The 26,612-nt window shown below is 45.1% G+C and overlaps 1 protein-coding gene and 1 non-coding gene across 2 annotated transcripts; both read right to left on the bottom strand.

The window, feature by feature from the left end:
- Window positions 1-21,826: 21,826 nt before the first annotated feature.
- On the bottom strand, window positions 21,827-21,898 carry Trnae-uuc. Its single transcript has one exon. It is a non-coding gene; the product is annotated as a tRNA-Glu (tRNA).
- A 1,103-nt stretch (window positions 21,899-23,001) lies between these two features.
- Window positions 23,002-26,538, bottom strand: Ccdc115 (coiled-coil domain containing 115). Its single transcript, XM_005075415.4, has 5 exons — window positions 26,287-26,538; window positions 26,101-26,204; window positions 25,940-26,022; window positions 25,158-25,289; window positions 23,002-24,100 (listed from the first exon to the last, which is right to left on the bottom strand). Exons 1-5 carry the CDS (start codon window positions 26,395-26,397, stop codon window positions 23,988-23,990), a joined length of 543 nt encoding a protein of 180 aa, XP_005075472.1. The 5' UTR covers window positions 26,398-26,538; the 3' UTR covers window positions 23,002-23,987.
- Between the last annotated feature and the right edge of the window lie 74 nt (window positions 26,539-26,612).

Genomic DNA, 26,612 nt, shown 5'->3' on the forward strand with positions numbered 1-26,612 from the left:
CATAGACAAGCCTGGGTGAGCGCGAGAAGGAGGGAACCACTGTGTCCATCAGCCAGCCTTGCTGGTCAGCAGCTTCTGCCTTGGCCTGTGTAGATCCCCAGATTGTCTCCACCGTTGGCCATTTGGCAGGCATTTCAAAGGACATCGCTGTCAACCGACACAGCGCATACACAGGACATCCTCCATGCCAACTGCAATGCCAAGATAGCCACTTTGTCTCTAAAATGTACAGAGATCCACTGGTCAGCATGTGGTTTAGGGAGCTGGTATGTGAGGTCAGATTAACCCATTAGTTTTCTGCTATAAGATGCATCTGGATAGTTTATTATTTTCAGGAATAAACATTTTTGGAGCTGTCCTGTCATTAAAACTTGCCAGCCTCCACCCAGACACTGATGTCCTCCCCATTTCTTAGGTCATCCAGTTCTGTGGAGTAGGAGCTAGGCATGGGTGCTATGTATTTCTGCCCATCTGCCTCTCATTCTATGATGACCCAGGGAACTGCACCCTTTGGGAAAATAAATGAGACCAGGGGACCTAAGCAAGGGATGAATGGGAAATCAAATTTCTTAGAATCTAAAACTTACTTGTTTCTCAAGAGTGGCTACGGACCTCCTAGAGACAATGTTCTCTCATTTGATGTCACTGGTTGAGAAACATAGTCTGGAAGTCTCTGGTACTTCTTGGGTTTGGGAAAATGGCCCCTTAGCCTATACTCCCCTTTCCTAGGGAACTCCAAGATATTCCCGGTTTCCTAGAGCTGGCAAAGGGCAAAAAGGGCAAGACCTGGGGCAGCCACGTGAATGAAGAACCAAGTTTGGAGGTTGACCTTGGCTCACCTGGCAGCCCCCGAAGGGGGTGGATACTAACTTACCTGCAATACACTGGTCATCACACCATTGGGGTACAAGAATGTGCTGCGCCATGATCGCTGGTCTTCAGATGAATTGAGGCTCAACAACTTATGTACTAGTTGTGTTGTCTACTTGACACAAGTTAGAGTCATCAGAGAGGAAGGAGCCTCCGTTGAGGAAATGCCTCCATGAGATCCAGCTGTAAGGTGTTTTCTTAGTTAGTGGTGGGTGGTGCTGCTGTCCCTGGGCTGGTGGTCCTGGGATCTATCAGAAAGCAGGCTGAGGGGAACTGGGAAGAAGGCTCAGTGGTTGAGAGTGCTGGCTGCTCTTCCGGAGGACCCAGTTCAATTCCCAGCACCCATGTGGCAGTTCATAGTTCCAGTTCCAGGGGATCTGACGCTTTCATAGACATACAAGGAGGCAAAACATGAATGCATATGAAATAAAAATAAAATGAATTATTTAAAAAAAAAAAGTAGGCTGAGCAAGTCATAGAGAACAAGCCAGTAAGCAGCACCCCTCCATGGCCTCTGCATCAGCTCCTGCCTCCAGGTTCCTGCTCTGCTTGAGTTGCTGTCCTGACTTCCTTTGGTGGTGAACGGCAATGTTGAAGTATAAGCCAAATAAACCCTTTCCTCCCCAACTTACATTTTGGTTAAGGTGTTTCATCGCAGCCATAGAAACCCTAAACAACTCACAAGCCATCTGGTATAAGTACACATTTAGACTGACTCTAGTCATTTTGCGTTAGGATTTGGAGAGGAGCGACTGAGTAAATAGTAGGGACAATAGCGCTTTAACTTTTCAAATGATGTGGATGGCATTTAATTTCTCCTGGAGCTTCTGGACTCTGGGTTTTATTACACTCACTGATGGGATTTCCCTCTGAGCCTAGAGACACAAGAGGCTGTAGGTCAGTGCTGATGAGCTCTCGGTACAGGATGTGAAAGCAAGCTTTAGAATGACCGTGCATTTAAAGGCCTTTTCTTTCCCATAAACAGATTATGCGTTAGCTGGATAGGAATATGTAAATAAGTTGTTTCCTTCCTCTTATTTCCAACTCTTGCTCTGCAAAATCCATTTTTTTCCCCCTCTGACGGTGGAAGGAACTGATGTAATTGTTCTGTGTGGAAGACAATGAAGGGGTTTGGGTCCTTGCCAAGTGCATTTCTTGCCAGGGCCCATTCCCTCTACTCAGTTTAATTATGAGTAATTGTTTGGGTTGTGATGTGGAAGAAATATTAGAGAATGGAAAGAAAGAACAGAGTTCAGACTATTATGCTGCAACTGATTCATGCTTTGGCAAGAGCCCTTAACTAGATTTTATGCTTCGGCCTTGCGACAGTAAACAGGGGAGCTTTGCCATATAAGCATATAAAGCTCAACTCAACAGCCTATTTTGAAAAAATAGAAGGATTTGAAAAATGCGGCACTAGCACTAGCTGTTGGGTAAATTCCATGTCAATCATGCGCAGAGGCCTCCACCGAGAACCAGAGTTATTTTAAACTGGATGCTAGCTAGCACCACTTATATTTAGCTGGTGTGTCCATTTTTTATGGCTTGGTTTTCATAAGTTAGATAACTCTTGCATTTTATAGAAAAGCTCTGATAAGTTGTTTGTTTAGTTTTTTTTTTCTATATTATGTTCAGAGGAGGACGCAAAGCCAAAAGCTGTGAATCATTGAGAAAGCTGGGGAAACATGTAGTTTTCAGATAGAGGCCTGAGCTGTGTAGACCAGGAGGCTGAATGTCCTCAAGTGACCGCTACTAAAAGAGTGAACACAGGCAGGCGAGTCAGAAAGCCGGCTCCCCATGCAGTGTTGACTTGGGGACTTGCTTTTAGTTATTTTAATTTACTTAGTTACTTACTTATTTGGCCAAAGAATTAAGCCTAGGGCCTTGTAAATGTTAAAAGTGAGCACTCTACCCTTGAACTATGTCTTCAGCCCTTCTGATTTGTTTCTCAGAGTGGCTTCCCTGAACCACCACAGCTGGCCTTGGACTTGCTCTCTCAGGATCTCAGGTAGGGCTTGCATTCAAAACCCTCCTTTCTCAGCCTCTGGAGAAGCTGGGCTTAGAGGCCTGTACCATAGAGCCTGACTCTGTTTTTATTTTCTAGTTAATAAAGTAAAAGACACATACAACCTTAACGGGGCTGGAGAGATGACTCAGCAGTTAAGAGCACTGATGCTCTTCCAGAGAACCGAGGTTCAATTTCCAGGACCAATGAAGCATCTTACATTTGTCTGTAAACTCCAGTTCCAGAGGATCCAGCACCCTCTTCTGGCCTCTGTGAGCACCAGACATGTAAGTGGTACCTAGACATACGTGTAAGCAAAACACTCATACACATAAAAGTTTAAAATTTTTAAACCCTAAAATGACCTACTATGTCACTATCTGGATAATTCCTGTAAGCTTTTAAGTTTTCCTAAATTTTTACACATAAGGCATTTATTTCTGTATTATAAACACTACAAATTGCTTTGCAATGTACTCTTGCAATTAAAAATAAATCCCAACTATTTCCATTGCTTTTAACTCCAGTGGAAGAGGTGTTAGTGGCTGACATGATTACATTTAACAGTTGTATGTTTATGTAAATGTATATAATGGTTAATTTGTGTTTGTTTGGGTATCATTAAAGTAGACCATCTTTTTTCATCATTGGCAAACCACCTGGTGGGGAAACTCTCTGGTAGGGATGGGTAGGGTTAGGGACTTCAAATTTGAATGGCATCTCTGTATTGTAAATATACCAACTCCATCTATCATACCTTGGGAAAGGCTTTAGGGTTGTTTGTATTCATATTCGGTTGAGGATCTTTTTTATTTTATTCTGTTTGCAGGTACTGACAAAGCACAGGCTGACCTAGAACTTGATGTATAGCCAAGGATGACTTTGAACCTCTGGTACTCCTACCTCCACCTCCCAAGTGCTGGGATTTCAGACATCTATCACACCTGGTGTAGGTGGTACTGGGGATTGAACCTATGACTTGGTGCACTCTAAGAAAGTACTCTATCAACTAAGCTACATTCCCAGCTTAGTATTTTTTAATAGAAAAATTTGTAATCATATGCAATCACATACATTGTTTTTTTCTTTATATTTTTATAAGCTTTGGGCCCTGTTTTAGTTAGTATTTCTGTGAAGAGACACCATGACCATGGCAAACTCTTATAAAGAAAACATTTAATTGGGGTGGTTTACAGTTTCAGAGGTTCAATCCATTATCATCATGATGAGGATCATGGCAGCGTGCAGGCAGATGTGGTGTTGGCTACATCTTGACCAGAAGGCAGCAGAAAGTAGACTGAGACACTGGACTGTGTCCTGAGCATAGGAAACCTCAAAGCCCGCCCCCACAGAGACACACTTCCTCCAACAAGGCCACACCCACTCCAACAAAGTCACACCTCCTAATAGTGCCACTCCCTATGAGATTATGGGAGAGGGGGTAATTACACTCAAACTACCACAGGCCTCAACATCAGACACTGATTTCCCATGTTTCCTTCTTATTTGTCTTTGGACATGACATTAGATTTAACACCCTGCTATGGCTTGGTTTCTTTGTCTGTGGAATGTGTAGGTGGCTTTTGACTGCTTCTGAATTGTACCTAGTACTTGCTTATGTTTTAAATCGTTTTAACTTCCCCCATCGTCAGATTGTTTGAACTAAGACAGACAACATCATACCACACTGCAGTTATCTGATAGGGTAGATCTGTTTTCTTGTTCATTATCATTTCAGAACGTGCTTGGCTGTTTGTCCAAGTTTAGTTTTTCTGATTAATTTAAGATTCATTTGATCAAATATAGTTTGGAGAATTTTCTTCTCAGAAGTATCCTGTTTATCTCCATTCTTCTAAATAGCTCTTAAAATATTTACATTTGTAGTTTTCCTAATAGAAATCTTCAAGTAGATATACTATGGAAATAGACTGACAATGTTGTTAAGAAATTATCAATGATTCCAGGTGCTGGCACACATTTTTAATCCCAGCACTCGGGAGGCAAAGGCAGATGGATCTCTGAGTTCAAGGCCAGCTTGGTCTACAGAGAGAATTGCAGGACACCCAGGAGGGCTACACAGAAAAACACTGTCTCAAAAAAAACCAAAAGGCAAACAAACAAACAAAAATCAGCTATAATGAAATAAAACACAATAACTAATAGTAGTTTGTGATCTCTTGAGGTAGTCTAAACGTTTATTGAAAAGAATGGAATTATTTTTATTAAGCAATATCAAAGTAAAAACATAAAAATTTCTTTTTCAGGGGATACAAAGGAGGTGGGGGAGATGGAGGAGAGGAGGGAAGAGAAACTGTGGTATGTAAAATAAATAAAAACAAAACAAAAAAGAAATCTGACAAACATAAATTTTTAAAAAATTAAATAAAAAAATAAAATTGGTATATGAAAAAATTCTTTTTCTCAGCTGTATTACCCATAATTGACACTTTAAGCTTTCCATAATTTATGTTTGAAATTTTTCAATTACATTATCAGTTTTGATCTTGACAAATCCAGTCAGAAATTGAAAATAATCATTCTGTTATTACATTTCTTCTTTATAAGACCACCAACGATTAAGCATTGTTTAATTGAATCAAAGCACCTACTGGCTTCCACTCATAGAGAGGGCAACACAGTTGTTTCTTGATATCCTGCTATGGTAGACAGTACTTAGTTATATTGATAACCGAGCAGTTCTTACTGAGACAGTGTCATTGGAAATCACATTGGATTTATTCTGGGGAAACCCGCAGTGAGCCATCTCTATCAAAGTGCCACATATGAAAACCATTCTGGAGAATCAAACATCAGCACCCTTCCAAAACCTCACACTCAGCACTGCTGAGACTAGGAACAGGACATGTCCTCAAACACTTGCTAACAGGAAATTAACAGCAGGAAGTGACCTTGGAGCTTAGCCCCCAAAAAACACAAACAACTTTTCCTTGCAGCTGAAGATAGATAATTCTGAAACAAAGGAAGTCTAAATGAATTTTAATGGGGTCAGGAAGAGAAAATGTGTGTGTCTTTTGGGAGGAGTTGGGGAGAGACTTGGTTTCCAGTCATACCAGTTGGAATTTTAATCAAATAGCAGTGTTTACTGCTCTGCATATCCAGAACTCCTGTCTTAACCAGTTCTCTTGTGGCTATAGGTTAGTCTAGCTAGTTAGCACTTACGTTTTTTCCTCCAGCAGTGAATGGCTCCGTATATTTCATCATCCATTAAAAAACATTGTACAAACACATCATTTAAGCCGGCCGTTGGTGGCGCACGCCTTTAACCCCAGCACTGAGGAGGCAGAGGCATGCAGATTTCTCTGAGTTCGAAACCAGTCTGGTCTACAAGAGCTAGTTCCAGGACAGCATCCAAAGCCACAGAGAAACCCTGTCTCGAAAAAACAAAAACAAAACAAAAAACCCACACCATTTTAATCATTCATTCCTCCACATTCAATTTTGATGTGTAAATATATGGAGATACTTAAAATTTGTCTAACCCATGAAGCATATGCTATAAGTCAACAAATGAAGGAATGATTCAAAAGGAAGTTTCTTCTAGAATAATTTATCTTAAATTTTAGAATCATTTATAAAATACAAACACCACCTCTCTCTCTCCCTCTCTCTGAAGCAAAGGAGAGATTGTTGAGTAATTTCTGATTAAAGTGTTGAGACTAACATGAATTAGAAATTTTGGCTTCATTGCATAGTTATTTAATAAAAGCAGTGATACCCAAAATATCTGTGGGCATTTGTGATAAGCCCTTAAACCTCACTTCTTCTTCTTCTTCTTCTTCTTCTTCTTCTTCTTCTTCTTCTTCTTCTTCTTCTTCTTCTTCTTCTTCTTCTTCTTTTGGTTTTTCAAGACAGGGTTTCTCTGTATTGTTTTGGAGGCTGTACTGGAACTCGCTCTGTAGACCAGGCTGGCCTTGAACTCACAGAGATCCACCTGCCTCTGCCTCCCCAGTGTTGGGATTAAAGGTGTACGCCACCAAGCCACCAACGCCCGGGCAAACCTTACTTCTAAGTCATGGTAAACTGTGGATATTTACTGTCCTTGTTGTTTGTCATATGGCTCAGAGGTGATCCACAGCATATTAATTCGTTGACTAGATCAGTGAGCTCCTCAGGGTCGTGCTCTCAGAATCTTGGAAAAGTCTCGTCATAGTCATCTAATGTCACTGTCTCAAAGAATCCTTGGGAGACACCATAGTATAAGGTAGGTTAAGGAAATGTCTCTTTATAAACTGCGGACATGGCCACTCCATGGTGTGTGAAGGTTTAATTGTGGATATGAGAGAACAACTAGAGGCATCTGAAAGAGTCCAGAGCAGAGAGAGAAAGAAGTAAATGGAACATGGCCAGAAGACTGGACATGGCCCGGGCTGTCTGTGAGAGAGGGGAGAATAGCAGGGGACAGAGAGAGACAGCACACTGAGAATAGCAAAGCCAGAGCAGTGAATAATGAGAATATCTGGGTTATAAGAAGGGCGAGTAGCTGTGGGGAGGGAACCCCAATGAGCTGGAGGGACTTTTGGGTGGAAGAGGAAGTCAGAAGGGCTAGGATGCTAATTGGAGAGTCATATGTTCCTTTTGCTGGAGATAAGGAAAATGACTTCTTTTGGTAGACAGGAACCAGCTTCCCAAGTCCCTGGGAATGATGGCTTTTATCTGACCGCTGGCTTATATCTAATCCTCCTACAGTCCAGGTTGAGCTCATTTCTGGACATTTGGACTGCCTTTTGGAGTTTGGGGAATTGGAGTTTCCTGACAATCTCTCCCATTTGAGAGGAAGCAAGAACACCCATAGACTCCCTCTCGTGCCTCACTGACCCGATCTGGACCATGAGTCCTAAACTAATGCTCCAGCAAGATAATAACAACTGTGGACACTTCAACTAATCGGGGCTCACTTTTGGAGCCACATGGGGAAAGTGTAAGCATGCAAAACATATGGGAGTTCTACCAGCAATGAAGAAAGGGTTGTAATGGTGCAAGCCTGCGCCTCAGACTCCGTAGTGCTAGAGAAGGATGAAGCGAGGAGGGGCTCAAGACTGGCTTGGAAAGTAGGAGACCCCAACTTGGCCTCAAAGGGAGAAAAAAATACACCAGGCATGGTAAAACATGACTTTAATCCTAGCGCTTGGAAGTCAGAGGCAGGCAGATTTCTGTGAATTTGAGGCCAGCCTGGTCTACATACAGAATTCCAGGGCTTCATAGTGAGGCTCTGATAAAGAAAAAAAAGTGTGGAGCCAATACATGCTTAATTTGAAAAGATTGTATTTCTTTAGCTGGGCAGTGGCGCTGGTGGTGGTGATGCACGCCTTTAATCCTGGCAGAGGCAGGCAGATCTCAATGAGTTTGAGGTCCCCTGGTCTACAGGACAAGAGCTACACAAGAAACTGTCTCAAACAACCCCCCTTCCAAAAAAATTAGTATTTCTTTGTTAAAGAAATTAATTATATACATGTTTTTTTACTGTCACAAAGAACAACTAAAATAGAATTTTTCTTTTACAGCTGACCTGTTCTCCAAATATGTATGCTGGTCTACTGGGACTGAGTTCAACTTAGAAGCTATTTCTTCCAATGGTGTTGGAAGTGTTTCACTGTTTTCTCACCATGGAACAATTTTCCACTCACAGAATGGTGGAAACCACTGTCTGGGAAGAAAACAAAAAATAAAAATAAAAAACCCACCTCTGTCCTTTTAAGAGGTGTTAGCACTGAGTTCTGAACAAATGCCATCACTGGGATTGCTCCTGCCACATGCTCAAAAGCGGAGAACTGTCCCTTTGTTTTCATTCTGAGACAGGAGTGGGGGTGGGTTCCCCAAGGGAAGAGAACTATGACTTTACATGACATCTTCCTTCTGTCTGCTTGCCCCCTCTTGGTTGTACCCAGGGATGTTTCTGTAATCTCATTCCTTGTTCTCAGATTCTGAGAACTGACATGAGCTCAGACAGACACTGGTCAGATTTTCCTGATGTAGGATTTGGCCTTCAAAGCTGACAGTCAGCTATATGTAGGTCCCACGGTCTCTGCAGCTGACAGGGCTGGGAGTCACATGAAGAATGTGAACACCACACAGGCTCTGCCTTGGCAATCCAAGGGTTTGTGTGTTGAGTCAGATTATCTCACCGTCTGGTCTTTTGCATTTGCACCCCCCCTACTGCTGTGTTTTTCCTTTCTGCCCCCTCCCTTCGATCAAAGGTAGGCTTAGAAGAGGAACGTAACAAACTCACCAACATGCTGTGTGTGTATGTGTTGTGTGGGTGCACACACATAAGCACATGGGACTGCATGCTTGGTCTATTAGTCCTTCCTTTGAAGTCTAAATTTAACAAATCTAATTCAAACGGTATGCATTTAACTGTGATGTTTCAGTTACCAATAGACGCCAATAAATTTTGCTGTTGTTGAATTTAAAGTTTGGTTTGTTTGTTGTTTGTTTGTTTTGCAGGGGATTAGAATTCATCCTGAGAGTATTAACATTCTTCTTTCTGGCTTTCTACTCTGTGATAGGGAACTACTGAAAAATGAAAAATGAGGCTAGAAGAAGTGACTGTTAATCCCAAAGATGGGAGAAGAGAGACCACTGACCTAAGCAATCAACACCAAATTAATGAAAGCAAGCAATTAATTAAAGCAAACTTTTTTTTATTTGTGTACATAGGCTGCTTCTTCCTGAGGCAGGGTTTGAGAGGTCAGCAATGGACATGGGCAAGATATAGCTCAGGGACAGGGGTTTCCAGATGTGAGATTTGGTGGACAAATAGGTGGGGTTATAGAAGTGTCATGGTCTGGTCTATATTAATTAGCCCCACGTTTCAGGGGCCATTTACCACCGACTGATGTCTTTGGGGCTGCGACTGGGACCAGCCGAACAACACTGGGTCCGACCCTGAGTGGGGAAATGTGGATGAGGGAAGGCCTAGCTATCCAATGGCGATAAGGACAAGACAGAGACACCTACCTGGTCATAAAAGGATGACTCCCAGTAACTTCGAAAGCAGCTTCGAGTAGCCCTGTTCACCAGGGTCTGTGTTCTGCAGATGGCTGTCTAAGGATGGAGATAAGTAGGATTTATGAGAGGGGAATCTCCCCAAAGGGTCCGGCACACAGTCCTCTTTCTCCTCTCTCTAGGCAAACAGAAAAGCATTTATCTGTTAGCAGCATCCAGGAGAAAATGGTCCTTGAAGGCGCTATCTGTGGAAAGCCATTGTGTGCTGTAACAGAAGCTGTTTGTTTCTATGGAGGTGAAGGAGCCGTTGTGACTTTGAATTCTCAGCCTTTGCTGAAAAGTTGCTGCCTAGGAGTTCTCACTTACAGCACCTGACACTGCTGTGCCTGCCAGGGCCCATTAGTTCCGTCTGGGTGGCTGCCTCTGCCAATTAGAAAGAATTTGGCATTAATGAGGGTCTGGACAACCAAATTGCTCCCCTTCGCTAGCTGGAGGGACAACTGGGAGAGAAACACACTCCCTCAAAGATGTAGACATTTGTTTTTCCATTGTAGCATAAGCACGGCACGTTCATTATGCTCATAATGCATTTACCTTGGCAGCCAACCTATTTACTGTTACGGATTACGTCAGTGCTCAGATCTGCTGCCTGGTTCAAACCTTGAGTCAGTCCCGGACAGTCCAGTCCAAATTATCACCCCTGCCCCAATAATTGCCTTCCAATTGATCTAGTTGTCCTTCTGAGTTGTCACCCATTAGTGACATAAGCATTTTTGTGTTCAAAACAGAGGTTCTCAGGGTCCTGAAGTCACTGTTCCAGGATGGGCGGGAGACATTTATGAGAGAGAATGTTGGATTGTCTTAATTGGATGTTCAGTAGGCAAGAATCAGGCTTTCTAAGCTTCTAGAAACACATTAGGATTGCTCTGTTCCATAAAACATTGCTCCACCCAAAATGTCCCAAGGGAGTCCAAGCCTGGAAACGTTTCCAAATCTCTAACTCGCAGGCCTGATTGGCCCCTCCTAAGAGTTCCACATATTCCCGTCTGACAGCACACCTCCTGAGGCAGTCACACATTCAGTGTGACCATGCCACAAAGCAGCAGACATCAAGGCGGGTCCCACAGCAAATTATCGTACAAGTTAGAGATACCTGTCTGAGAGGGGGAACAGTAAAGAAACCACCAAAATGGCTGCCCCATCAGAGAGAACTTTACAGTGAATGGGGGAGAGGGGGCAGCCAGAGGCAGCTGCCAGAGTCTGGAGCAGACTGAGAGAGAAACAGACTGGACATGGCCAGGGCCGGCAAAGCAGAGAAGAGAGAAATCACAAGAGAGAGGAGGGTGGAGAATAGCAGGTTTCAGGGAGGGAAACCCATGAGCTGGAGCAGGCCTGGGAGTTTGAGGTAGAGGCAGGGGGTGAGAAGGGCCAGGATGCTAGTGTGGGGACTTTGAAATATGTAACACATACTTGCAAGTAGGGACTGAGGGAGCCTGGAAGTCGGCATGAGCTGTGGTATGCAACCACAGGTATAAGTCAGTGGACAGTCATATGTCCCTTCTGCCAGAGGCAAGGGAAACGACTCCTTTCGGCAAATGGAAATTCCTGCAGCATCCTGGCTTTTACCTAACCAGACAGATATCTTTCTACAGTCCAGCTTGAATTGGGCCAAGACCGTCATTTCTGGATCTACGCACTACCCTTTGGGGTTTGGGGAACTGGAGTTTCATTTGGACCTGACATCGCCTGCCTGAGTTAAAAAGCCTGGATTTAAGAGTCATTCTCCTGTTTCCTAGTGGTGTGGCCTTTGCTGATGGTTTAAGCTTAGTCATCCCAGTTTCCACGTCAGCAAAAGGAAGCTGGCATCTTAGCCGATGTTCCATTGCTGTGGAGAGACACCATGACCGACAGCTCTTACAACATTTAATTGGGCTGGCTTACAGTTTCAGAGGGTTAGTTCATTATCAGCACAGCGGGGAGCATGGCAGCGTGCAGACAGACATGGTGTTGGAGTGATAGCTGAGAGTTCTACAGCCATATCCACAGCAGCAGGAAGAGAGAGAGACCTACTGGGCCCCGTTTGGGTTTCTGAAACCCCAAAGCCCACTCCTAGTGACACCCTTCTTCCAGTAAGTCCACACCTACTCCAACAAGGACACACCCCCTAGTAATGCCATTCTCTGATGACCAAGCATTCAAACCTGTGTGCCTATGGGGGACATTCTTATTCAGAAAGCCTAGCTCATTCTGACTGCAGTGGTATACATTTGTCATTGACATACAGGATGCAAGATATCTTCCTACCAGTGCAAGGCCAGCCTGTGCTGCATAGCCAGACCCTGCCTCAAGAAACTAAAGCCAAACCAGCCTACCTCTAACAGAGGGGGCATCCGGTGAGCTGTGTGCCAGATCACTTCGCAAATAAGAAAGCCCTGCACACACAATGCCTGTCAGGTCAACATGGGGGCACACAACACCTGTCAAGCAACATGGCCTTCTGCTCCTACTGTTGGGGACACTAGGGAAGTGGAGGGGGGGTACCCAAAAACCAGTCTCCAGAGAGTGAAGGAGCTAAGCTTTGGTCTTCAAGTCACGCTCATGGAGTTGATTTGGAGATGGTACTTGTCTCTCATGTCATGGCTGTGGAATGGTGGCAGGAAGACAGGGACTGGAGAGTGAAACATTGAGATTCACGAATGAGGCGCTGGAGAGATGGCTCAGAGGTGAAGAGCACTGACTGCTTTCCAGAGGTCCTGAGTTTGATTCCCAGCAACCACATGGCGGCTCACAACCATCTGTGATGAGACCTGTGCCCTCTTCTGGCCCGTGGGCATACATGCAGACAGAACACTGTATGCGTAAAGAATAAATAAATCTAAAAAAAAAAAAGATTCCCATATGAAAGTAGCCACTTTTCAGAGGAAGACTGGATGCCATCTGGGCTTCACCTAAGGAACAGAGCATTCATGAAAACAAGCCCAAGAAACGTACAAAGGAGGAAGAGTAGACCATGAAAATCTAGGGAACCCACATGGCCCAATTTTATTGGGTCTTTTCCCCGTTCATTAGCGCACTCTCATTCTCAAGGATTTTCTTTCTTCCTTTCTTCCTTTTTTTTTTTTTTTTTTTTTTTTTGAGACAGGGTTTCTCTGTGGCTTTGGAGGCTGTCCTGGAACTAGCTCTTGTATACCAGGTTGGTCTCGAACTCACAGAGATCCGCCTGCCTCTGCCTCCCTAGTGCTGGGATTAAAGGCATGCGCCCAGCAGAAGTTAGCAATCTTTAAGTCTTTTTTTTTTTTTTCTTTTGGCTTTTTGTTGTGCTGGGTTCTGGGCAGAGAACTTTCCCAGAAGTTGGGAGAAAGATCCAACTGTATTGGCCCTGGGAACAGCAGGACGCTTCTCTGTGGCACTCTGTCACGTGGGCCAATCACAAAGCCCGTGAATGTGTCTGACCTGTGATCTTTGCCCAACCTTACAGATAACCAGGGATGCATACAGCAAGCTAAGATACTGAGCTGCTTTGCTGTGGGGAGGGGTGCTTGGGGAACGGGGAGGTGAGGAGGCCTAACCCCTGCAAGTTAAGCATAAAACTCAGCAGGAATGGGAGAGGCTGTGTCCGACATGGAAGGCAGAGAAAGGTGATTCCTGGGTAGGAGGACTGGAGAAGCTACACAAATCCCAGATGACATGGTGTGGGTACACTGGTTTCCACTAAACATCAGAGTACTATTGAGTAAATGTATTTAAACAAGTACGGTGAAGTCTAGGTAATGTAATTCATTCAGTTTTGTTTGTTTGCTTTCTGAGACAGGGTTTCTCTGTGTAGCCCTGGCTATCCTGGAACTCACTTTATAGACCAGGCTGGCCTTGAACTCACAAAGATCTGACAAGTGCTGGGACTAACGGTGTGCACCACCACACCTAGCTCTCATTCAGACTTTTAGCTATAGTAGTACGCTTAATACTAAATGCACTAAATTCACAAATGAACTTATTTTATTTCAAATTATGAGAGCAAAGTTAGCTGGGCGTTGGTGACGCACACCTTTAATCCCAGCACTCAGGAGGCAGAGGCAGGTGGATCTCTGTGAGTTTGAGACCAGCCTGGTCTACAAGAGCTAGTTCCAGGACAGCCTCCAAAGCCACAGAGAAACCCTGCCTTGAAAAAACAAAGAGAGAGAGAGAGAGAGAGTGAGTGAGAGAGAGTGTGTGTAAAGTTATTGTAGAAAATTTAGAAGACAGATAAGCAAAAATAAGCAAACTTTATAGTTCTATCACACAGAGAAAAAAATCATGATTAACCCTTCCAGGAATATCCTTCATACATTACTACTATTTTGTTATTATACATTTAAGAAATATGAAACAGAGCTGGAGAGATGGCTCAGCAGTTAAGATCACTGATGTTCTTCCAGAGGTCCAGAGTTCAATTCCCCACAACCACATGGTGGCTCACAACCACCTTGAATGAGATCTGGTGCCCTCTTCTGACATGCAGGTAGAAGATTGTATACCTAATAAATAAATAAAATATTTTTTTTAAAAAGAAAGAGATATGAAATAACCAAGTTGTGTTGGTGCATGTCTTTGATCTCAACACTTAGGAGGCAGAAGCAGTTGTATTATCTCTGTAAGTTCTCAAGGTCAGCTCGTCTATAGAGAGAGTTCCAGGAAAGCCATGGCTACACAGAGAAACCCTGTCTCAAAAACAAAACACCAAACACAAACACAAAAACAAACAAAATAGAAATACTGAATGAGAGTTGGGAATTGTAATTTATTTCTGTAATCTCAATATTCTTCATTTGTCTATAGAAGCATATCACCTTCATATAGCAGTTATACTATTGGGGCCTCTCAAGCTTGGCTGGGTTTCCATCCGGTCGTTCACCAGGGACTCCAGAAGAGGTGATGGTCAGAGCTCCAGGAGTAAGAGCCCTTTGTGTTTTACTGACCCGGAGACCTGATTCATATCCACTTAGGGACCAGGAAGGTGGGGTGGGCTCTTGGTGGGAGGACAAACAGCCAGAGAGACAAAGAAAAAGCTTACATCTGTTAGAAAACAATGCTCGGTTCGCTCGCTCGCTCGCTCATGGGTGGAAACGGAGCTCTGCTTCCTAGCAGGCTTCAGTAACCTCAGGGCAAAACACGGCTCTCACCTCAGAAGGGTGGTTCTGGAGCCAAATATGAGTGACTGCAGCCCAGGAACACACTTGTAGGCTACCCAAATTCCATGTTCCAATGTGGTAACAGTCTGATGGGAGTTTGGCTTTGTTTTTATGAGGTGGGATAATATTTCTAATTAAAAAGATATTAACGTCATTTCCCCGCTCCGTGACCATTCCTTGACCTTCCTCCAACACCACCCAATCGCTTCCCCCTCACTCACTTTCAAATGCATGGTCCCTTTTTTTATTATATGAGCATGAGTGCACACGCCCATTTAGTGTGGCTTGTGTGTATATGATTTCAGGGCTGACCACTTTCTATTAAATGATCAATTAGGGGGTTCATCCCTGGAATGATTAGTATGACAAGATATCCCTAAAAGGGCAATAATGACACTCTTATCACAGCTACCTACTTAGACTTAAAGCTTACCCTTAAGAGGGAAATTCATGCCTGATACTAGAGACCTAGCCAGCTATCCAGGCAGGACTGCGGAGGTCATGGATCTCAGAAGAGAACCTACTACCACCACTTTAAATGTATCCTTGTACCCACAGATAAGTGTAGGTCTCACCGGTGCATTAGAGAAGCCTGTCTCTACAGCAAATGGAGACCATCGCAGAAAACCACTACTAGATATAATGCAGAGACCAGCTGATTGTGGGGATCCCAGCCCCAATGGATACATCTACAACACAAGTCCTGCACCTAAGTTTCAGAAAACACCTTGGAAGAGGGAGCAGGTAAACTACAAGAGACAGAGGACCAGAAAGTGAGATTGCATCTCCTAGAAATGACAAGGAAGCGACATCCACGGTACCTCAACAGTATGGCTGCCTAAACAAGACCTGAACAGCCTCAGAAGTGACCTGAGCATTCTTAGCCCTTTGCTCGGTTATGAACGAGTGTTCTGGACATTCTAAAGGATTTGCCTAATGTTGGCAAAGACGTTAGATAAGGTATAGAAGAGGGCAATGAATGACTATTAAAGGGGATAAAGGTGTCCCAAGGCAATGTAGCTGGACACTTGCAAAATCCAAACTCTCCTGTTATTTTAATTTTTGTGAACTCTTGCTGTCATTTATTGATATGAATTCTTGGGTTTGCAAGTCTTATTGTGGCATAGCTTATGTTTGTATTTAATAAGAGGCTTGCTCATGTTTGTTGACAGGATGGAAGTTGTCTTAGTATGATGAACCCTCTGGATCTATAGCATCGCTTCTGTTTGCTGGTTCAGCCCTGATGCCCATGATTGTAACCTTGAAACTGGTCCAGATCACACCGGCATCAAATTAAAACAGATGCTGTGATACCAGTCAACAAGTTTTTCCAAGTTTTGAGTTTTTTTCCCTTTGTGTGTGTGCGCTCAAACTACTATTATATAAGCATAACATATTCTTCTATCCTTCTGTTGGTACTTTTATTAGCTTCTGCTTTATGTATTCTCATTATCAATAAGGACTTTCAATCCTAGGAAAAAGTTTAAATCCCATGAAAAAAGAATCAGAGCTGCTATAACATCATGTCCACCACCACTCTTTTGGGCAGTCAGCATACATTCTCTCCTATATGAAGCTATTGGCTATGCAAATAAAATGATCATTTAGTGATGCCAGCAGTCTCATCCTCTCTGTGCAATGACGTCACGCTGGAAGACTTCATAAATCAAGCGAAGGAGTGTCTCCCGCTTCCTCTCATTAGGATTTCAGAGGCCGCTTCCCGGGCTCCAAGAACGAAACATCAGTCTTGCAAAACCATCCAGGTTAATTTAATAGGCAACTTGGTTAATTTGGAAGTCTTTTATCGTCCACTCTTGATGTTAATATATTAATCCTAAACGTGACTAACAAATGAGATCGTTATTTTGTAGGCATCTGGGATGTGCTCACAGATACCTCCTTCAGAAAAGCCAGAAACCAACACTGTGTGTCTGGGGCCTTAAATGACACCACCCCGTCATGCAATCACACAAAATATAAACACAAAACCAAACCCATGACACTATCATTTTAGAGAATGGTACTGGAGAAAAGTGTTGTGTGGCTTTGCTGCCCTCTAGTGGTTAAATTCCTCAACAACAGTAGAAGCGTCTTAAAACCCAACTGTTCCAGGGTTTGACTGGAGTACAAGGGAAATGTAACATTCAGAGGGCTGATTTGGTTTTTCGAGACAGGGTTTCTCTGTATTGTTTTGGAGGCTGTCCTGGAACTCACTCTGTAGACCAGGCTGGCCTCGAACTCACAGAGATCCGCCTGCCTCTGCCTCCGGAGTGCTGGGATTAAAGGCGTGCACCACCAACGCCCGGCTGATTTTAAGCATTCTTGATAAGGCTACTTGGCAAGTATATATTCATATATTTGAAGTCATTTTGTCAAAATACTATGAGAATTCTCCCATAGAGTAGTTTTGATGTAAAATAATTGATGTGCTCTACAATAACCTTTAGACCAAATGTTACATTTTAGAGATGAGTTAATATTAAAGATTATCTCTGGGACCCTCTTGAAGGACAGAGCTGACTCCTGTGCCATCCACACATGCACTGTGGCCCATGTACCTTCATGCACACACACATATGCACATAATAAATGTAAATTAAAGAATTTAACCGTTAGCCAAGCAAGGCGGTCACACTCACCCCTCTATTGTCTTCTTCTGGCCCCCATGGAACCCCCTCCTCCTCCCACTAAGCCCTCCGCCCCCTTCCAGGTCTTACTGTTTGTTTTGTCCTAACTGTGTACCACTGACTCCCTATGTGCCCCTGGTGCCCCTACCCTGTCTCTCTCCATCTTCATGTCCCTTTCTGTTTTTCATTGTTATTAGTAACCCTAAGACCGATTAATGCTTCCCATACGCACATGGGTATGGGCCCAGACACTGGGGCACGGGCAAGGGTGACCTACCACTGGCCATGTGCCAAGGGAGAGTGACTCTCCCTCCCTCAATAGCTAATAGCTCCTCCATGAGGATGGGACCTTGGGGACCCCACCCTCATCCACACAGTCACTCATTTTTAATCACCTAGCTTGTTTTCCTAATGTTTATTCTTTTTTGGGGGGGGTTTGGTTTGGTTGGTTTTTTTGAGACAGGGTGTCTCTGGCTTTGGAGGATGTACTGAAACTAGTTCTTGTAGACCAGGCTGTTCTCGAACTCACAGAGATCCGTCTGCCTCTGCCTCCTGAGTGCTGGGATTAAAGGCGTGCACCACCACCACCCGGCCTGATGTTTAGGTTTTGTTTGTTTGTTTTAGAGTTTTGTTTTAGTTTTTTTATCTTATATCACTAAATCCCTGTCAAATGGATACTTCACAAAAATAAAAATTATCTCATTTTGTGGACTGCCTCTGCATTCATTTAACAGTTTCCTTTGTTGTATAGAAGTGTTTTGGTCTCCTGGAGTCCCATTTGTTGATTCTTGGGTCTTATTTCCCGGGCTCCTGGAATCCTATTAGGAAATCTGTACCAATCTTTACATGGAAATGCACTCTCTACTTTCCTACATGGCTTCTTATTATTTAGAGTAGAGTTTTGATATTTAGAGTAGAGTTTTGAGCCGGGTGAGAAATAAAGATCTAGTCTCATTCTTTGTGTTGAATTTCAGTTTTCCCAGCACCATTTGTTAAAGATGCTGTCTTTTCTCCAATGTGTATTCTTAGCATCTTTGTTAAAAATCAAGTGACTGTAGAATTATATGGACTTAGGCTTGGGCCCTCAATCCTAGTCCCTCTAATTCTGTGCCAGCGCCAGGCTGGTTTTATGACGATGGCTCGGTGATATAATCTGAAATCAGGTATGATGATACCCCCTGCAGTATTCTTTTTGTTCAGGGTTGTTTTGGATATTCTGGGTCTTTTGTTCTAGAGGCAGAGGCAGGAGGATATCTCTGAGTTCAAAGCCAGCCTGGTTTATGAATCAAGTCTGTGGCTAACCAAAGTTACACAGGTAAACTGTCTTAAAACAAAAAACAAAAAACAAAATTAGAATTGATTGAAATGCCTTGTGTCTCTCCCCCACTCTCTGGCGCCAAAAAAAAAAAAAAAGTAAACCAGGCTAGCCTGAACTCATAGACATTCACCTGCCTCTGCCTCCTCAGTGCTGGGATTAAAGGTATGAGTCACCATCTGGCTAAAAATGGCTAAAGGGCTTTATTGTATGTTCAAGAGTTAGAAACTGACCTCATCACCCAATGGAGCCACAGGCACAGGCTCTCCATGAATTTCATCATGAAGAGATGTTGAATTTTGTAAAAGGCCTTTTCTGTGTCTATAAAAGTGGTTATGTGATTTCTGTCTTTGAATATATATATCTTATTGACTTAAGATGCTAATCATTGGGCATGTTTGCAATGAAGCCAGATCAGGATAAAGAATCTTTTGATGTTGTTTGAATTCCAAGTATCTTGGGGGTGAGATTTTATATCTCTAGTCATCAGGAAAGATGGGATGTAATTTTATTTATATTTGTCCTTATCTGGTTTTGGTATCAGGGCAATGCTGGCTCCATACAGAAGACTGGGAGAGATCCTTCCTTTTCTGTTTTATAGACTAAAATTAGGCACTATTGGTGTTGGTTCTTCTTTGAAGGTCAGTGAATCTCTCTGACCCCCTTTGTGTGTGGGACGGAGGCATATTTTTAAAAATTATTGCTTTAAATACATTGTTCTATATTTGTTTAAAGTGTTTATTTAATCTTGGTTTAATTGTCAAAGGTCATATGCATGTAGAAATTCATCCAGACTTAAAAGCAGTAGATAAGGCAAAATAATTCATTCAGGGAAAGCATTAATGAGGTGGGAATGAAACAAGAAAACCACAAGACACAAATAATCAATGGAACAAACAGTTCTTTGCCAAAATAACCATAAGAAAGAGGAAGACTCAAATCAACAAAATTGGAAATGAAAAGGGAGACATTACAACACTTGTCAAGAAAACTCAGAAAATCGTAGGTGTGTAAACATCTATATTCCACTAAATTGGAAAATCTAAAATAATAGATCAATTTCTATATGCATATCACAAAACAGAAAAGAGCACATTAGTTGGGAGGGAAATACGTTGGGGAAGACCCTGGGGGCAGTAGAGGGATGAGGGGGCGGTTATTATTAAGATGTATTTTATACATGTATGAAAATTTCAGAGAACGATAAATAAATAGGGAAATAAAAGATTTTTTAAAAGATTTATTATGTATAGTGTTATGTTTGCATATATGTCTGCAGACCAGAAGAGGGCGCCAGATATCACTACAGATGGTTGTGAGCCACCATGTGGTTGATGGGACATGAACTCAGGAAGAACAGAAAGTGCTCCTAACCACCGAGCCATCTCTTCAGTCCCAGAAACAAAAGACTTTTTAAGGAAAGAGAATATGTTCATTTTGGAAATAAGGGTAATCTACAGCAAGTAACTTCAGTGGATTCGACAAGAAAACACTAATCTGGCTCCAAACAAGCCTATCATCCAGTAGATACTGCAGTAGGAATTGCTATGCAGGGTTGGGTGGTGGTGCCTTTAATCCCAGCTCTCGTGAGACAGAGGCAGGCGGATCTCTGTGAGTTCCAGGACAGCCTGCTCTACAGAGTGAGTTCCAGGCCAGCCCGCTCTACAGAGTGAGTTCCAGGCCAGCCCACTCTACAGAGTGAGTTCCAGGACAGCCTCCAAAGCCATGCAGAGAAACCCTGTCTCGAAAAACAACAACAACAACAAAAAAGAATTGCTATGCAGGGATGCCCAGATGCTCAGTGGTTAGGAGCATGTTCGAGCATGTACTGACCTTCCAGAGGACCTTCATTCACACCAGTACCCTCCTCAGATGGATTATTACTCCTGCCCCAGGGGATCTGCACACACACACACACACACACACACACACACACACACACACACGCACGCACGCACGCACGCACGCACGCACGCACGCACACACGCACGCACGCACGCACACACGCACACACGATGTAAATATCCATAATTAGAGAAGGATTGTCTGTGAGGGGCGGACTGGGGAGATGATGTCAGAGGGGATAGTGGGAACCCAAGAAGAAGGAACACAGTGACAGCCCTGGTGGTTGCGGTGGAAAGAGGCAGAACTCACAGACCACCTCAAGCCCACATTAAACTTTCTTGGATTAACAAAGGAAAACGGGAGGAACTTGAGGTTTGGAGGTTTGGCCCTCCGTGTGTGCCTGCGTAGACCCAGAGCAAGACAGAAGGACATACAGGGAACCTGTCTCGGAGGACAGTTCCACACTGGAGGCAGGAAGCAATGAAGCCGGGCAAACCCCGGTGAGGAGGCAGGAACCCTGGCGGACACATGGGTCAGACGCTAGCTTGCAGTGGCCGCTCACAGCCCGGCGCACTTCTTGCTACAGGATGTGGCATCGCCACCCCCCCACCCCACCCCGTCCCCTCTCTCCTCAGTCCCCAGATCTCCGCATTACTCTTTCTACACCGCATTTTCCTTCTACTCAAGGCCAGGAAATCCGGGAAGGGGCCAGCAAAAGGATCCTCGATACCCATAATCCGCAACGTTATTTTGAAAAAGTAAAGATTACTTTTTACTCCAATATCTATAGTTTTGCACCTGGAACTGATAGTAGCTGGATGCAAGCAGTTACCGCTGGGCAAAATAACTGGTTAGTGCTATGATGAAGGCTGAATTCTGTTCGCAGACTGATGATCCCACGACGAAAAGTTTTCTGAGCCTTCGGGACGCAATTGGAGTCCATTGCTTTGTGTGAGGCGTTAGGAGTAGCAAGGAGACAAGTATAGCATCGAATTACTTCTCAAAGTAAAGAAAAAAAAGAGATATGCTGTTCCCATACCGGGAGTCGAACCCGGGCCGCCTGGGTGAAAACCAGGAATCCTAACCGCTAGACCATATGGGAGCTGCCGGTAGGTGTCTCTGCTCTGTATACTATGTCACCTACGTCAGCAGAGATGCTTGCCCAAACCCAACCCCTTAGATCTTCCAGCATCTTCACTTTCTGGGGTTCCTGCGGCTGCCTCAGTCGGGGGAGCGGAAGGATGGAACCTCCTCGGTGAGTGGAAATGGGGCGAAGTCAGCAGACAACAGCGCTTTGCACTGTCCTCACCCAAGCCCAGCAGCAGTGTCGCGCTTACCGGAGCCCGGCACACCGGAAGCGCAGTCGCGCAGTAAACGCCTTTGTGGGCTCCACTTAGACTCAATCCCGTGGACAGTGGCTTGATCGGCGTTCCACCAGAGGTCCTCCCGCAGTTAGAACTTGCGGTCATTACGACTGCGTTCCGTCCTCTCTGCACGCAGAGATGCCGCTTTAGTGACACTAGGATGTTAAGACACTGCCGCCTGGCGTGGTGGTGAATGCCTTTAACGTTTCCAAAACTCAGAAGGCAAAAACTGGTGAGTTCCTGTACGATCACGCTACTCAAGGTTTACACACTGTGGCCTTCTCAAACTAAAAACAAAACGAAGGCCATTTTCTCTTTGGTCACCATAGCCCCAAGCATACGGGCACCAGAGAATCTAGAAGGGGAGGAAGTGCTCCCTATCCCACACAGGCTTGTAATCTGATGTTAACCTTTTTTTGTTATTTATCATTTAAAAATTTACAGCCTGAACTTTGATAGAAGAGCCGGGCTCACGACTCACTGAGCAACCCAACTGAAACCACAGTAAATTAAGTTTATTATTATTGCATTAATACAATCCCAAATCTGAGAAAGAAAATTAAGAAATTCAACTTTCTTTAGAAAAAAAAATGACTTAAGAGTCTGGAGTGATTGATGGCTCAGTGGTAAAGAGAACTCCCTGGCTGCTCTTCAAGAGGACCCAGGGATTCCCAGCCCCCATGTGGCCGCCCACGACCATCTGTAACTCAAGTTTCCGGAGCTCCATCACCCTTTGCTGGCCTCCGAGGGCTTTCGGCCACCACATGGTGCACGGACCTGCATGCTGGCAAGACACACATACACACAGCAAAATAGATTTAAGAAATGAAAGCTTGGCGAGTTACTGTAACCTTTACTTTATTCAGTTTTTCTGTACAAGTTTTACATATCTTTACAGTTAAGAACTAGAAAAGCCAATATAAGCAAAATTAACAAACTTGGAAGAAATATTTACACCCACAAACGGTTAATTTCTCTCCCCAAACACAAGTCTCCAGACAAAAGTCAGCTCAGTAGAAAAGTTCAGCATGGTACAGTTCCCAGACACAGGATGGCAAGTTCAGCAGGCAAAGAGGCTGACTGCTAAAAATTAAGTGGGAGGTCCCTTCCATTCCATTGAAAGAACGTCAGGTGCCCCCCCCCCCCCGTTTTAATACTCCCTCCTACCCGACAGTCTACTCTGGTGTTTGCCTGTGTGTTGTCTTATGTAATTTTAAAGAAAAGGTCTGTTGCCCAGGGTAGTCTGTAACTCCAGGGCTTAAGCAATCCTCCTGCCTCAGCCTCTAGAGTTGCTGGGACTATAGGCATGCAGTACCATGCCCTGCCAGAGGTATTTTTATTGACTGGAATTGTCCCGAGCTGGCCTAAGTTTCCAGACTCCTTTTCTTCCAGGTCACCATGCACGCAGGGTCTCATCATCCCAAGCTGGCTGACTGGAGGTTATCCGATTGTTGTCTAACTCACCCAAAGGGAGGGAGGCCCCGTGAGAACATGGACCTAGAAGAGCTTTCACACAAGCTGCTTTCAACACTGCTCAGCTTGCCTCATCAAACTTGCTAACTCACCAAGCTGGAAACAATGCAGACTAAGGACATTTCTACGAGGAGCACTGGCTGAGACAATGCAGACTAAGGACATTTCTACGAGGGGCACTGGCTGAGACAATGCAGACTAAGGACATTTCTACGAGGGGCACTGGCTGAGACAATGCAGACTAAGGACATTTCTACGAGGGGCACTGGCTGAGACAGGGACTATTATGAAGACGGTCTGAGTAGGGCAGTGGCATCAAGATGGCTGTTCAGTGCCTTCTGAGGCAGCTTCAGGTCAGGCAGGCCCGGGATCCAACTCCTTCAGCTTTTTCTGGAGGCCCCGGAGCTGACTCCGACCCCAGTTGATTCGAGTCTGGAGGCTGGCTATATCCGCAGCCAGCTGAAGGCCTGGGGAGAGAAGAAGAAATCACTTAACCCACACCCTCACCTTCCCAGCACCTCACCTGTGCTAAACCATCATCCCCTCAAGCAAAAAAGCCTCCCTGACTCACTGTGCTCGCCACAATGAGTTCCAGTCCAGTCACAGGTGTCAAACCACAAGAACCCACACACAGTCGCCATTCAACTTTCCCTCAGCTGCTGCCTGCTGCCTGCTGCCACCACAGGTGAAACAGCTCCAGCCTCCCAGAGTTCCGGGCTCTTCTTTTTCCTTTACTCCTGCATCTAAAGCTGTTAGCAAACATGGGGGCGTCTGCTCTCAAAACAAGTGCAAGCTGCCACTTTTTACCTCACTTCCAATGCCTCTACCTACATACCATGGCTGGCCAATCCTGGCACCTGCTTCCTCTCTCCGTTCTCCAGTCTGACCCCACCCAACATCCCAAGGATTCTTGCTACTCTGTTGGTCCTACTGATTCCTCCTGATTCTGGACCAGCCCATGGACGCACTAGGGCCTGGCTCCTGGCTCTGCTGTGCTGGACCCCAGCCCTCTGGCCTCTTTGCTTTTCCCCCAGTTCCCATACCCCCTTATCCAGGGCTTCTACCCTGGAAACTAGACCAGCTGGGGTCTAGTTGATCTCCTGAGCTAGAACCCAGTTCCTCCATCCAGACCACTCACAAAGCTTCATCTTCTCGGGGAGGCCTTTCCTGTCCCATCTTCATAAACCAGCCCCCAGCCCACTCCCCCCCCCCCATGTTACTTTTTTCGTGGCTTCCAGAGCCTGGAACTACAACAAAAGCCTATTTGTTTGCCTATCTATTATACATTGTCTTTCTCCTATACAGAACAAACCTTCCATTGTATCCCTGCTACTATTATACCCTTAGCAGTTACCAAACATGAACCTAAAATGCTGGGAACAGCCTGCGAACACTTTGGGAAAAACCCCAGCAGACTTCAACACAGTCTGCTGATGTCAACCTGCAGAGTCCTCACATGCTCCCTATGGATAGCAGGCTGGAATTCGGTCCATGGCTACAAAGTCAACAACAGGGTCCACTCACCATCCCGGAAGCTGGCCTGAGCCTGCCGCAGACTGTGAGGGACCAGGATTCCAAACCAGTTCAAGGGATCTTGAGGGACCACAGGGGACCCTGACTCTTGGGTCTTGGTAGGGCCCTTGCGCCTTCGTAGAGCTGGAGAAAGAAAGGTTAAAGGCCATGCAGTCCTTGTGCCCACAACGATCTTATTAATCTAAGTTTGTGATCCTGTAAAACACCTAAGGTTAGAAATTTCCCCCAACAAGCCGAGTGTGGTGGCGCATGCCTTTAACCCCAGTATTCAGGGGGCAGAGGCTAGCCGATCTCTGTGAGTTCGAGGCCAGCCTGGTCTTCAGAGGGAATTCCAGGACAGAGAAACTCTATCTTGAAAAAAACAAAAAAAGAAAGAAATTTTCCCCAAACTCTTTTGGGTGTCTGGAAATAGTACTACTCTTCCCTTTGTAATCCAGACGACTCTGTGCCTATTGACTTCCAGAACATCTGATTCTGTCTGCCGGCAACAAGATCAGACTGACTTGTCCGTTTTCCCCGAAGTTCCCCATTAGGAATGACTAACTAGGATTAGAGGTTTATTTCCAGGAAGCGCCCAGATACAGAGATGCATATTTTCTGTTCGGCTGATGAGACTTCCTTTGACTGCAAAACCTATCCCACTATAAACGGCCCACCTCTAGCTTCCTATCAAAGTATAAGGGAAAGCCGCCCTCCTAGGACATTCCCATCTCCAGTGTAGACGCGCTCCATTAACCAGTGAGTTTGAGCTGACAGGAGGAAAGGGGACTTACATGCCTCGCGGGGCCCCACTTCCTCGGGGGTCTGGGCATCAGCTTTGATCACCCTGAAGGTCTGGGGTCCATCCTGGGCGTCGCTGAAGGAAAGGGGACGATGGATCTCTGGCCACGCCGGCCGACGTTCTCCCACCCACTCTACATCGAGGGCCTCTCACCTGGCGCGCACGCAGACCTGAGGCTCCATACGCGAGGCATACTGCAGGGGCCCTACCGACTTGGCACCCATGGCATAGCGAGCCTTGGCAAGCGAGAGCCATCCCTGGGGAGACAGGAGACCCTTCAGGCTCGCCTTCCCTCCCTGGGCTCGCCATCTGCCCCTCCCTCCATTCCCCGTGGTCCACCTCCTCCACCCGGGCGTTCAACGCCGCCCGCTTCGCCTCTAGTTCCTCCAGGTCGCTGAGTAGCTGCAGGAACCTCGAGTCTAACTCCTCCCGCAGGGCCGAGACCGCCATGGCCCAGCCGCTGTTAGGACGCGGATGAGCTAAGCCCCTCCTTCCAAGCCGCTTAATCACCGCCCATTTGCACGACAGCCAATCGGCGCCTGAGACCCGCCCCTAGGGAGCGTTTCTAGTCGTGGCCCGGAAGTCAAAGGCTACGACCTCCGGGTGACCCGTATCAACTGCCAGGGCGCTCCGGGAACCAGGACTCGGGCTAGCGCCCGAAGTGG

Source organism: Mesocricetus auratus, unplaced genomic scaffold (genome assembly GCF_017639785.1).
Source record: "Mesocricetus auratus isolate SY011 unplaced genomic scaffold, BCM_Maur_2.0 Super-Scaffold_100021, whole genome shotgun sequence".
Classification (NCBI taxonomy): domain Eukaryota; kingdom Metazoa; phylum Chordata; class Mammalia; order Rodentia; family Cricetidae; genus Mesocricetus; species Mesocricetus auratus.